The sequence below is a fragment of the Poecilia reticulata genome, chromosome 13 (assembly GCF_904066995.2).
Source record: "Poecilia reticulata chromosome 13, P_reticulata-male-v2, whole genome shotgun sequence".
NCBI classification, from domain to species: domain Eukaryota; kingdom Metazoa; phylum Chordata; class Actinopteri; order Cyprinodontiformes; family Poeciliidae; genus Poecilia; species Poecilia reticulata.
In genome coordinates, this window is record NC_088842.1 from 24,397,506 (window position 1) to 24,411,386 (window position 13,881).

The 13,881-nt window shown below is 38.4% G+C and overlaps 1 protein-coding gene across 12 annotated transcripts in view; it reads left to right on the plus strand.

The window, feature by feature from the left end:
• The window catches only part of LOC145554536 (chloride channel protein 2-like), a 126,432-nt gene that overhangs the window by 58,565 nt on the left and 53,986 nt on the right, over positions 1 to 13,881 (plus strand). For 9 of the 12 annotated variants that reach the window (XM_081614539.1, XM_081614545.1, XM_081614546.1 and 6 more), the window contains exons 2-3: positions 227 to 374; positions 11,895 to 11,945. In XM_081614539.1, the coding sequence (XP_081470665.1) occupies positions 227 to 374; positions 11,895 to 11,945 (199 nt within the window). The remainder of the gene's footprint in view (positions 1 to 226; positions 375 to 11,894; positions 11,946 to 13,881) is intronic. The other 3 variants (XM_081614540.1, XM_081614542.1, XM_081614544.1) reach the window with 1 other exon arrangement.

The window sequence follows — 13,881 nt, forward strand, 5'->3', positions numbered from 1 at the left end:
TGACTGTGAGAAATTTACCATCAATAAATACTCTATCACATCACATATTGGGTTCACTTCACACTTCAGCAAAAAAGCTGATTAATACCAATGATGGTTCAAGATGCCTCTGTTTGTTCCAGTAATGGACAACGTCATTAAAATTAGGAGTTTCTGCATCCTGGACTTTATACTGATGGATATGTCCATTCATCTCGGGGCTAAATGTGTCATTTTTCTCCTCTAGATGTATGGGCGTTACACCCAGGAACTCGGGGTGTACGCCAAAGAGGAGGCGGCCCGGCTGAGAGAGAGCGGGCAGAAGCGGTCCATCAGTGAGCGCAGCCGGACCCTGGACCTGCTGGAGTACAAGGGACGCTGCGCCAAGTGCCGCAGTAAGTGCAAGCAAGCAACTCCTATTGGTCAGAATGTGGTCCATGTGAAGCTGCAGAAGTAATCTTTAAATTTAAAGTAAGCATTGTAGCTTTTATCTACAGACATATTTTTTCCCCCTTTTGGTTTAAATACAGTTTATTGATTCTTATCAGGGTCTTCACATCTGCACCTGTAGGACGTAGCTGCTCTGACTATCATGTTTCCGAGTGTTCAATAATCAGGTCTGCTGTGCAAAAGTGAGTGGCCTTCATAACTTAAAAAGGTCATTTAACATCATACTTAAGAGGAACTGTCAGTCCAGTGATTGGACCACTCTTAATAAGATTCAGGCCTCTGACTGCAGTAATGTCATTAAGGGTTTGTCATGAAGGCCTTTTAATTTCAACCTGGCGCCTCTTTTTAATTAGTTATTGTCTTCCAGTGTCAATATCAAAAGATATTATTTTTTTAAACCATTTATTGAAAAAAATCTGAGTAAAAAGTGTGTGTAAACACAGATTAGAGCATAGATCTGACACTGTGTATGCCTAATCAACCATTATGATGCATCTCTCATCACTGCCTGATTGTTTTCTTTACTTTGGTGACAGAAATACAATGCTGGAAGCTCCTTTTTTGGGTCTGAACTGGACGTGGTTCTCAATGTTCATTGCTAAGGAAGCTCAAGTTGTCCTGGACCACAGATCAGAAAACTAGAAATTAAGCAGCATCAGACAATCATCATAACAAGAATTTCTTCTTCATAGTCTGTCAGCATCAAGTGAACGTTCAGAGCCCTGCGGTGAACAAGGGATTCACGTGAATTGTCCTTCACCTTTCTCTGGTTTGTTAGTAGTGTAAACAAGGGTGTGTGTGTGTGATAGAGTCACAAAATGAAGTGTGATAAAGCAGAACACACAACAGGAAAATATGGGCTGTTAACAGGAGTTGGAGGAAATCTTTGAGATTCATGTGGCAGATGAGAAAAGGCTTCTGATTTCACCTCACTCGATAACTGTGGAGTGTTCCTCACTGGTATGTCTAACTTTTAAGACAAAACACAAACTGTCCAACTAGCCCTACAAGATGTAAAATCTGGAATATTTCTCTTCTGTTATGAAATTATTTATTGAACCCAAAAAATTTTTACTCTTCATCATCAAGACATTATTCAGTTTAGAGCTGATATCAAAACGTGACACTTTTAAAAACTAGATAAAACTGCACCACAGTGTTATACAAAGACAATAACACAATAGAATAAATTGACGAAAGAGAAAATAAAACTAAAACATCACAACAGAAAAGTTAGCAGATCAGGTCTCAATTAAATGCTAATGAATAAAAATAAGTTTTAAGAAGCATTTTAAAATGACTCAGACTGTACTCGGCTCTGCTCTGGAAAAGGAGCAACAACGGAGAAAGCCTGATCGCATTTGTGTCAACTGTGTTACCCTTTAACTGACCTCACCTCGTTTTCCTAATTTCTGTTCTAAATAAGACATCCCAGAGTTTGCCAGTATATACATCTCATTAACCTGGTGTCACTTCTCATTCTGTGACAGCAGAGAGCCCTCTAGTGTCACCAAAGCATAACTGAAGCCGATTTGTGTGTATGAGTGTCATCTGTTCTTATCTTCCTGATGAGCTTCAGTGTTGTTTTTGCTGGCAGCTGATGAATCAGTCTTCCATTACTCCACCAGCTCTTGCGCTCTTCAGATGGATCACAACACCGGTGGAGGTGCCAGTGATTCAATTGATTAGCTCAGCAGGCCGCCACAATTATGAGAGATGTTGTTTGGACAGCAGTTCAGCCTTATGCTCACTTGTGTGCCTGCAGGAAAAAAAGGCAGATATGAAAACACAGCAAGGCAGAGCCATTAAACATGCTGTAGAGGATGAAAGTACTTGGGAATCTGACACATTCAGACACTTTGTCATGTTACGTGCTTTATGACTGCAGATAATGTGTTTTGTGTGTAAAAACAAAAAGAAACACGCTGCTTACAGGAGGCCCATATTTATCTATATTTTGTTCATAACACACACTCGCACATGCATGCAGTCTTGCTCATTTGTTGCGGTGTAATGATGCTGAATGCTGCAGCCAACAGCATTGTCAGCATATCATCAGCCATCTCTGTCGCCAAGGAGGCTGTCATCTTTTCAGCTGTCTTCAGTGTATGAGAGAGAGAGATAGAGAGTGGGGCTGTACAAGCCCCACTCCAGACATTCTTCTCAGAGAGTGGTAAAACGCAGTGACAGCAGAGCAGCTTGAGCAACAGGTATCATGTCTGTAGTTATTGCCAGCGGTGTCACAGATTGTTGATGAGTCACAGCTGACTTCTGGCGGTTCAGACGGCTATCATCTGTTAATATGTAAACACGATCAGTTTGGATATTATTTTGAAGAAATAAATAAGAGTATTCTGATTATTAGCAGCTGCTAATCAAAGAACTTGGCTTTTCAAGTGTTAAAGCAACAAGTCAAGAGTTTTCAGTGAAATTAGTCAATAGCTTTATAACATTGCTTGTCAATAAAACATAATATCTTGGTTAGTTTTTCTACTTAGTTTCTTTTCCAAATTCCACACTTTGGAAAAGTATAGGATTTGATTCCAAATTCCAACATTTATTATCTCTACACAGAACAACTTTTATGCTTTACTAGCAGACTACTGCGGAAATGGCTGCCATAAAGTTTTAGTAAACTTTTATATCTGCTTAAGTCCAAGTTTTATGTTCGCCCCATTTTATTTTCAAAATAAAATGTACTTTTTTTCCCCTTTCACTTTAACTTGTGTTCTGCGATTTTTTTTTTTTTGCAAAATAAAAAAACATTTTCACATGTCTAAGCCATCAAATCAGTGACATTGTAAATGATCAGAAAACATATTCTGTTTTTCTCATTTTCTTTTTTTTGTCCATCTTTATTTCTGGATGTAACAACAAGCACACCGCTGAACTGCACCAGTAATTGAGTATAATGATAATTTAAGTTTAATAATTTTGAATCCGTCTGAGCATTAAAAATCTTAAACACAAAGTCCAACCTTTGACTAGTTTTGCTTTATTTGGTTTAACTCTGTAATCTCAATTTCCTTGAGTTGCTGTATCCACTGTATCTTGAACCTGCAAACCAAATGGCCCAAATTTCACCTGTAAATCCTTCAAGTTCTTCATTTAAAGCTCGCCTTCTCCTGCCCCACTGGTTGCACCCCACATCTTTCATTCCCTTATGAGATTGGGTTCAGTCTTGCATCAGCAGCTGTGGCTGCACCTTTGACCTTTCCAAGGCTACAGAAAAGCTGAGTTGATCTTTTTTTTCCAGGAAACTGTTCATTTGTTCCAGATCTAACAAGCAGAAAGCTGTGAGTTTAAGATTAAGGGGCTGCAACTCTAAACTCTAAAAATATCTAGAAATGTATCTATGTTCTCACATGAGTGTTGTACAATTCAAAACACAATTTTTTTTAGTTTGCTAGAATCCAACTTGATTCTTATTGAGCCAATAGTGTATAATGATACAATGACTTGTGAGGAGGATTTATTGTTATATCCCTCATTTTACCACTTTCATTCCACTTAGCACTCCTTCATCCCACGTAGCTATCTCAGGTTTTATAACATGCTTTCAAACTTTTCACAGCAACAAGCTGCAACAGAAACATTAATTCAGTTTGACTTGCAGAGCACAGTTATTCGCAACAAATCTTCTTGAGGCAGAGAGAAAACGGGCAAAATTTCCATCCATCCATTGTTTTCATTGCAAGTTAATTTTATATTAAAACTAATTCAAGTTCTCATTCACTTCTTCCTAAATAAACCCAATTCAAGAAACTGAGTGTAATGAGGTAAAGTGAATCTAATCCTGATTAGATCAATGCATTTTAATTATCAGTCTTTATATAATTCCTGATTGTCAAATAGAGAAAAGGGAGAAGAAAATAAATGAAGACTGAATGCGGTCTTTACTGTAGTCCTTCATTTTTAGTGTGCATGGAATGAAGTGTCCTGGTGGAGACAAGACCCTGAGCAGGAAGGGTAGCCATCTGCCTCCATCAGTTGGGGGTTAAAGGACACACTCTGTTAAATAAAGGCATGCATACATGCTGTTCAGTAAATGATTCTATGAACGTTGATCAAGTTTTTATATCTTCTGATTGGAGTTAATATAAAAGTAAAAATATAAATATATATTTTTTGTTATTTTATGGTAAAAAATGTTCAGATATATTCTTTAAAGGAGACATATTATGTAAAACGTCTAGAAGCAGTGTAAGCATAAACCCCAAACTGTTTTCTGTCAATAAGTTAATGTTTTTTGTGTCTGGAGACACAGTCAGAGTGAAGCTGGTCAGCAGGTTTTACCACCTTATGTGCTGTACAATGGCTGCTGGAAAAGACAAGTGTTGTTGACATCCAGGAATGGTTGCAGCTTCTCGATGGTTGTGCAGGAGTCTTGCAAGGTTCAGAGATGTACCATGTGTTTTTCAGCCATTTTCATGTATGTCTGAAGTTCGAATACAAGTGTTGAGTTCGGGGATACAGCCAGCAGCAGTTTATTTGCATAAAAGTGACTAAAGCAGCTTATTCCAAAAGGGACTTAAAATAAATGATTTTTATGCAAAAAATATATTTAATATTCTTTGTGTAGGTCATAGACAATTTTTATTTTAAAGTTATTTTGTGGCTGTAGATATAAATACAGATTGATCTTTTCTACAAAGCTGAATTTTTCCCTGGTTAATTTAAAGCACAAATAATGAAGCATTTCTTTGTGTTATTAAGTGAAAGTTTTTCCTTGAAACAGTCTGGCTTCATTGAACCCGGCAGTAACTCTGAGCTGCAGAGCTGAATGATTTTCATCCCCCTCAATGCCTCCATTTGGAGAGCATAAATAGGAAAACAAGTGCTGCAGGAGTGGGCATATGGTATTTTCACCAACTGTTGGCTGTTCAACCAGCCGGTGCAGTCTGTGGGGAAAGGCTTGTTGCTGTGCGAGTATTGGTCAGCAGGGGGCGGCGTTGAACTTTACAACACTGCATTGTGACAGAGGCAGCAGGTGGAGGAGCCCTGGCAGAGATGAAAAGTGGACTTCATGGAGGAAGTGGGATCCTGGCAGGGCTTCTCTTCCTCTGCGGATGAGTATTTTATTTGTGTGTGTCTGAGTGTAATCTCTGGGCATTCAGGAGCATCCTGTCAGCTTTCCTGTTCACACTACATCAGTGGATCCTTCACAAATACTGTATATGAATTTAGATACTGGTCTACATTTTGTGAAGAGATTAATCTTAAAGGGATGGAAGTATTTATCTGAGAAAATCTTTCAGTTTGAAAATCAGATGTGACTTTTTTGTACTTTTGTTCTAAAAGTGGAAGGCATGAAATTCTGAAGCTGCCAGAAAAAAACAGGTCAGTACACAAAAGGTATAATCATTGCTAGTGTGCAGCCGTAGAATGTAACTTACCGTGACACTACAATTGAAATCCCAGGTAAGCTTTCTTCAGTCTTGGTGAGAGGATTATTATATATATATATATATATATATATATATATATATATATATATATAGGACTCAAAACATTTCCAAAGAGCCAAAGTGTTCTTTCCTGTAAGTTAAAGCTTTCTTTTATTCAACTGACTTATCTTGATACTAGAAACGAGCAGATTTTGCATAGAAGCCCCCCCCCCCCCCCAAACTTCTAGATAACTGTTTTTTCCCCCCCCTTCATGTTCATTCCTTTGTCCGCATTGCTGCAGAGAGACTCATTTGTAAGCATGTGAGAATCTACATGATGAATCCTTTCTCAGGCTTGTTGTTCACTGTCCCCCTCTTCCATGTCCAGCCTCCCAGAGGCAACACACTCTAACACACGGTGTTTGCAGCTGTGTCCATGAGGTGATAAAATCCACACAGCTGCCATTTCGTTTTCTGTCGCCTGACTCGTTCCTTCTCTCACTTTCAATCCACCTTGCACTGATATGTCCTTTAATTGGCTCCAAGATGACACGCACACACGTTTTGCCTCAACAGGTGTGATGTCAGCAGGAGCTCAGCATGGCACCACATGTTGCCATAGTGACCGGCAGGCACCTAGCGACCAATGACGCTCACATGCTTTTGTGTTCATCTATCTTTTTTTTTTTTTTTTTGTCCTTGTTGTCTTTTCACCTTCATCACCTATCTTGTGGTTGTTGCTTTGTTCCTGTTCGTGTTCCTTCACCTATCCTTCTTTGATGATGATAGGAACTGGATGAAAATGTCAGGCCATAAAACCACCTGATGAAACGCCTGGGTACAGACATTTTTCAAAGGGCATACACATGCAGCCAGAGCTAGCCAGTGAGAGTTCTGAGTTCTCTTCTAGAGAACGCTTATACACCACAATCTAATAAACCAAATGGTGTGTTAGCAGCAATTGTTTCATAAAAGCCAAGATCAACATAAACAGAAGTGATTGTACCAGTGGAAATTGTGGGAGGTGTAAGGATTCTGATGAAGATGCTTGTCACTGTGTGTGTTATCTTTTAGACGTGGCATTTCACTAAAAATAAATAAATACAAAAATCCACCTTTCAAGAACATACCAGTGACTGCTAAAGCTTGACAGAAATTCCTTACAAATATCATCTGAGAATGGCCCAAAAAGAAAAGTGTAGTGTTCCAGGCAAAGTGTAGACTGCAGTGTGATTGAAAGGTTGTGGTGGAAGTTTTAAAGAGAAACTAATGTCAGCAAACATCAATGAACTGAAGCGGAACCTCTGATCAAGTTGTTCCTAAAACAACTTTGAGTTACTGCTGCTGAAGCTATTGAATGGTGGGGTGTACTGTATCACAAGCTTTGTTTTTGTTTAGTAAAGCATAAAAGGGAGGAATACAGTTGTTCTTTTGTGGCTTAAGACTAGAAAAACTGCAAGAACGTTTTTTTTTTAAGTAGGAGTGTAACAATAGATATTCATGCAGACTGTGTCAGGTGTAGTCAGTTTGGTTCAGTGCACGCATGTATCAAATAATATCTGAACACAGGCAGAACGTTTATCTGCAACACTAAGTTCACAAAGCTAGATTGTATTGCAACTTTAAAGTGACACCAGAAAAAACAGAATTGAATTACTCTCCTGAAACAACATCAGGGTGAGTGGAAACACTGATACTGAAGAATAATCATTGAAAGTCCAAATCCAACTACCTACATTAATCAACCAGTCCAGAACACTGGGTAGAATGCAGCTGTGCTTTTATGATACATTAAGTACATCTGATTGACACATGTTTGAACAGTCTTATTAAAAAGATTAATAAAAAAAGCTTAATTCCAGTTTGATCTAAAATAGCAACTTTTTGTTTCTATTAATTGAAATAGAAACAAAAAAACTGAAATATGTAGCAAGCTCTTCTCTTTTACAGCTGTAATAGAGGGTTCCCTGTGTTTCATGACTGTGACAATAGATCAAAAATAAAGCTGATTAATTTTAAATTGCTTGTTTTGTGTTCATTTTAAGCCAGAAGTTCTGTATTCATTTTCTACCCATTTGATTAAAAAAAAAATGTCCCACATAAAAGACCTTGTGGCTTATCAAGTCATAGCTCTGATAAATGTCAAATGTGTGACAAAAGGAAAATTTTTCTTGTTTTGCATGAGTGGCATTTAGTTGATATCTGGTCTTATAACATTAACCTGACCTATGATTGAAGAACACATTTAGCTCCACCATGTGCATTCAATGAGCTTTTCAGAATTGAACCCAGAACCTTCTTGCTGCAAGGCAAAAAATAAAAAACCCTAGCTGTGTGCTACTGGACTGAAGTAACATTTGTTGGTGTGGAAGCTCTTACTAAAGGAAGCTGAGTGAAAACTGATTCAAAATCAGTAAAGCACAAAATGTTGTAAAAAGCCCCCCCAAATTTTTTTTTAATTCATGCTGAGACATATCTGGGGCTCATCATCAAAGAGAGACAGCAACTCATAACAAACAAGGCTATTTTTTTCTTTACAATAGTGTTACTGTTTTGTTGTTTAGAGCTTTCAGTCTCTCTTAGGAAACTGGATTTGAAGATGTTAGAAATTCGTAAAATTCTCAAGAGTAAACATCTGCATTCTGTATGGAACATACACAGTGACCACTGTTTAGTTAATACAGTTGAACACTTCAAGCTTTGTAATCATTTGTCTGTTTTAAGACAGTCAGTCTGTAGTAATCATGACTTATCAATGATGGTCCAATGAAGGAGAGATGTTCAACAAGGACTGTGGTCATAGTTGAGGCTTAAATGGATCCACTACTTGAACATATTGGCATAAATCTTTTGTAATTTTCCTATTAACTGAAAAAAATTGTCATTTGTGAAACATAACATGCATAATTATAAATAGTAAAAATTTTAATTCTTATTGTATTTTTAACTGATGTACATTGTAGTGGACTCAACCCTTTAAAAAAACGATGCGAGACATCAAGGTGATGCAGGAGGCCTACAAAACGTTTAGATTAAGGCAAAATGCCTCAAAGTTTTTATGTGGCATTATTTGTGTGTAGTGTATTGTTTTTACTTCTGAAATAAATGTTTCTTAAATGAATATCTTTTGTTATAACTAATTATGGATCTCTTTTAAAACTCGGTTGTAAGAAAAGTTGGCAAATATTCTCATGGCTTGTTTTTTTTTACGCAATATACGGTACTTGTGTTCAAAATGTCTGTTTAGTCGTGACAAAAATTAGGAGACTGCACACAGCCTATTTTTAATTTAGTATTAGTTTTAACAGCACTGAAAAATTCAAATAACCCAACAAAAACTGGGGAACAAAAAGAACAGTATATTTTCCTGTAAAATATAATTAAAACACAACTTCTGGTGAGGAACAAATTTGAACACTCCCACACATTTTAAATAGTTGAAAATACACACAAGTTTGTACTCAAATGTAGTTTTTTTTTTTTTTCTCTTCCTTGATAAAGTGAGACCAAGGTCTTGAAAGAACTGTCTGGGGCCTTTAGAGAGACGATTGTATCAACCTGATCTTGTGATTTAAAGAGGACAAAAGGAATAATAAATCAACCATTCAACTATGTGGAAAAATAGTCTACAAGGAGAGAAACAACTGGCAACATAGCCAAGGCTGAATGTCCAAGCAAGTTCACTCTGAAAGCAGACCACAAGTGGGGAATGGTTAGATTGCTGGGAAAACATTCTGTTGGACAATCAAAATCTCAGTTTCCTCAAAGGCTGTTGTGTTTGGACATGCTGCAGGGAACCTAACCTGATTACATTACATGGTGCTGCAAACAACATTTTGACTCTGACTTTGACTCTGATATAATCTTCCGATGGTGTAATGAGAGGTTAGACCAGGGGTCACCAACTCCAGTCCTCGAGGGCTACCGTCCTGCAACTTTTAGATGTGTCTCTGCTCAAACACACCTGGATCAAATAAACTGCTCATTTCCAGCCTATTGCAGAGAGGAATGAATGCTGGTGAGGAAATTCAGACATTTTGGGACAGAGGTGAATCTAAAAGTTACAGGATGGTAGCCCTTGAGGACTGGAGTTGGTGACCCCTGGGTTAGACCATCCATCCCAACAGGCGTCACCAGAGAGAGTCACTGGGTCGCCAAAGTCATTGAGTTTCTAAAGCCACTGGGAGTTGTTATATAGAATAATGCTGCACCCTGGTCGAATTCCTCTCAGTCTGTCGAAACACTCTGAAAAATGCAGGACTCCGAGGGTGAATAATGAGGGAGAGCAGGGTAAGATGGAGCATGCAGCCATGAGGAAGAGTGGTGTATGGATTGTTCCTTTAACTTAATAAGATGGTGGAGGAATAATTGATCTCAAGTTTAACTACATTAATTTAGTTTTAGAGCAAGTTCTGGAAATTTCTTTTTTGTGTAGCGGTGTTGAGCTCAAACTGCAGTATTACCCAGTCCAACAGTTGGCAGGAATTACAGTGAAAACAAATTAATGCCTTGATGAAGTGCAGTTTGGGCCACAGATCAGAGGGACTGCAGTTTTCCAATGTGGCGCTGAGGTTACTGTAAATCACTTACCTCATTGCTGTTGATGGGCTTTACCGCAGCTGCTACCATAAAGACTATAGTTTTATTAATCCCATGATTAATTTTTATGTGTTTGGATTGTGATATCAGCACATGCTTTATACGGAGCAGCTCCTCGTCGTAAAACTGAAGCTTATTCGTCAAAGGCCACAAATAACTTGGATATTACTTTGCTGCTAACTTTTCAAAGTCTAGTTTCGAACTTGTTTTATCTGTCGTATGCCTCATTTCATAACCTTTCCCTGCTAATCTGATTTGTTGTATTAAATCTTTGTTTCATCTTCCTGATCTCTGTAATCTTAATCTCACTTTCCGTCTTTTTCCAACCTCTCTGACCTCTCCTTCACTTTTTCTTGTTTGCTCTTACCACTCAGCTCTCTTCACTTCCCTCTTGGATGACAATCCATCAGCTTTTCTTATCCCTCCACTTAGGCTGTGTGCAAACGGAAGCATAAGGGTTACTGTGCGCCTTCCGCTCCATCCATTTGAGCCCCATGTTTTGAGTTATTACTCTCTAATCCTCAGTGAGACCAGAGCCTGTCCACAACTCACTTTCCCCCCATACCTTACTGATTTCTTTCCAGACTGGGCTGAAAGGTGCAAACTTTGTACCCTTTTCATTTATTTTGTCATATTTGTGATGCCAGAGGGAGATGTAGACTGAGTCTCCTATTTTAAGTCCTCATACATAGATTTACAAGTAATAGGTTTGGTTTATTTTGCATCAATAATAACTACGTTGTGATGATCTGATATTGTAATGGACTGGAGCGCAGCCAGCCACTAGAGGGTGATCATACAGCTTTCACATTTATTCATTTATTTGTTCAGGTATTCACAAAAATAACATTGATTGCATGATTGTTCTAATACTTCAGTATTTGTATAGGTGCTCCAGTTGCTTGCAAAATCATTTATACGCCTGGAACGTCCATTAAACCAAAAATATGAATGTTTTGTTCATTTGTTTTATGATGGGCCAACACATTTCCAATTTGGAATATGTGGCAAGATTTAAACATTTCTTCTCACATTCTTTCTATTTAATCTAACTGCACTTGAGCAATTTTTCACCAAAGCACTTACTGGTGTATTTGCTGTGAAGTACAATTCCAAGAATATTGACTTAGAGGGACTGAGCACCAAAGCATGCCACATGTACAGGTTTTTGTCAATAAAAAGGGAATGCATGTCCCTTTCTTTCAACCTCACAATTATGCATCGCAAGGACACCAATGACAACATTATCTCTTGCCCCTGTTCTCCCCACATTGCCCCATCACTCTTTTCTGTTACCTTGTTCATTTATTAAACTGCTGCATGTGAACACGGCCTTCCATCACAAAGTAATGACATTATGTACTTAACTCTTTTTCCTGCAGTGATAAAATGAAAAATGGAGTCTTGGAGAGAGGAAAAAATGCACATACCCATACTGTGCATTGTGTAACAATTTCATATGGTTTGTTTGTTCTCCAGGGTCAGGGTACCCGTATGTTCTGGAGGCCCCAGCCCAGGATTTTATCTCTGGTAAACAAACAACAAACTGTATAACCCCCAGTCTTCCTTCATCAACTAAAATCAAACCCCCAATTTCACCTCTCCATTACTGCAGCTGCAGTACTACTTCGTCAATAATATGTACTAAATGGTCATTAAGTGTTTCTGCACTGCTGTAATGCTTCCAAACACTTTCCAGTACTTTGTGACGTCTTAATCCCCCCATCATTAATAACAGAAAACGCTCTGCAGACTCAAACTCCAGTGATTGTCTCAGTGCAATAAAGTTTCAAAACAGCTCTGTGAAATGCACAACATTATACACTTAACAACTTCTGGCTTCTTATTAATAAACAACCAACAGAAAAATACCCCAGTGTGCTTAACCTTGCTCTTTTGCTGTGTCAGTAAAGACTAATTCCACCAGCCTGGCCTTATTACTGCTCGCCTCCAACCCTAATGTGTAGTTGGAAACAATGTCTTGATATAAATGTGAGTGTTTGTGCACTTGCTTTTATTAACGTGGGGGTCCCGAGCACGGGAGCACACCAACAGAGAGGGGCCCGGTTGCGTTGCGGGGCCCAAAATGCTGGACCCCACTTGGGAAACCACTTTAAAGCAGCCTGGAATGCTCTCCTAACATGAATCATGCTTTTTTTTTCACTTGGCCCACTTGGTAGTAAAACCTGGAAAAGTTTGGACCCCCTGCTGGTTGAAGATGGTACTGCAAGTATATACACTATAGGAAGTGTGTGAGGGCTCCTCATGGTCCATGTCTTGACTAAGATTGGCTGATATAAATAAGCTATTATCTGAATTTTCAGGAAGTGTCTTTTTTATAATTAATGGTGTAAAACATTGTTATAGCACATTAATATGTGCTCCGTGTGTGCGTGCATGTGTGTGCGCGCAGACATTTGTTTGTAATACCTTGTGGGGACGATTTTCCTGACGCATACTATGTTGTGGGGACCCACTCCTCCTTGTGGGGACCGAAGCCTGGTCCCCACAAGGGGAAGCTCTGTTTTTGGCTCAGGGGTTAGATTTTGGACTAAGGTGTGAATTGAGTTTTGGTTAGGGTTAGGTATGTAATGGATAGGGTTAGGATAAGGGTAAGGTTTAGGCTTAGAAATGAATGGAAGTCAGTGGAAAGTACCCACAAAGATAGCCACACAAACATGTGTACATGTGATTGTCTGTGTATAAGAAAGGTGAACTGAATACATATAGGGTTAGGCTATGCAGTAAACTAAGAGTCAATGGCTTGTCACTGCAGCCTTTTGAAAATTGGTCATTCTCCATTAATATTATTATTTTATTTTTTTACATTTTGTTTCATTACAGCCACAAACCTCAATGTATTTTATTGGAATTTAAATTAACACAAAGTAGGGCATTTTTATGAAGAGGAAGATGTATAAAACCTCAGATGCGGCCTTGTTTTCAGCCTGAGTCGGTACCTTTTGCTAAATCAGCTTTCTAGAGAAACCAGCAGAAGGTTTTCTGGAGTATGTCATGTCTCAATCAGCTTTGCAGGTCTTGAGGCACATTCTTGCTCATCCTCTTTAAAAAAAAATGATGATAATAATAATAATAAATTGACCTCAGTCAGATTGAAATCTTCGGATTGAAGATTTGAAAACTGTGCACATCGGTTTTCAAATCTTGTTCAGATTCTCAATTAGGTTTTAAATTGAACCTAATTGAAGTGCAGTTTAAAACCTAATTTTTAAACTGGCGGCATTCTAATTCAGCATCATAACCCTGGATGTAAGTTTTGGGCCATTGTTTTGCTGGTGGGTGTACCTCTGGGGTTTGTGGTTTTAACTTCCCAAGGTTTGAGCAATTTCTGTTTCAGCAAAGTTTGATCAAAGGAACTGATAGTTGGCATGTTGCAGGAGAACTTGATAGCATGCTGACGAGCTAATTAAGCTTAATTCAAGACCAGAAGAATAAATTATTTCTT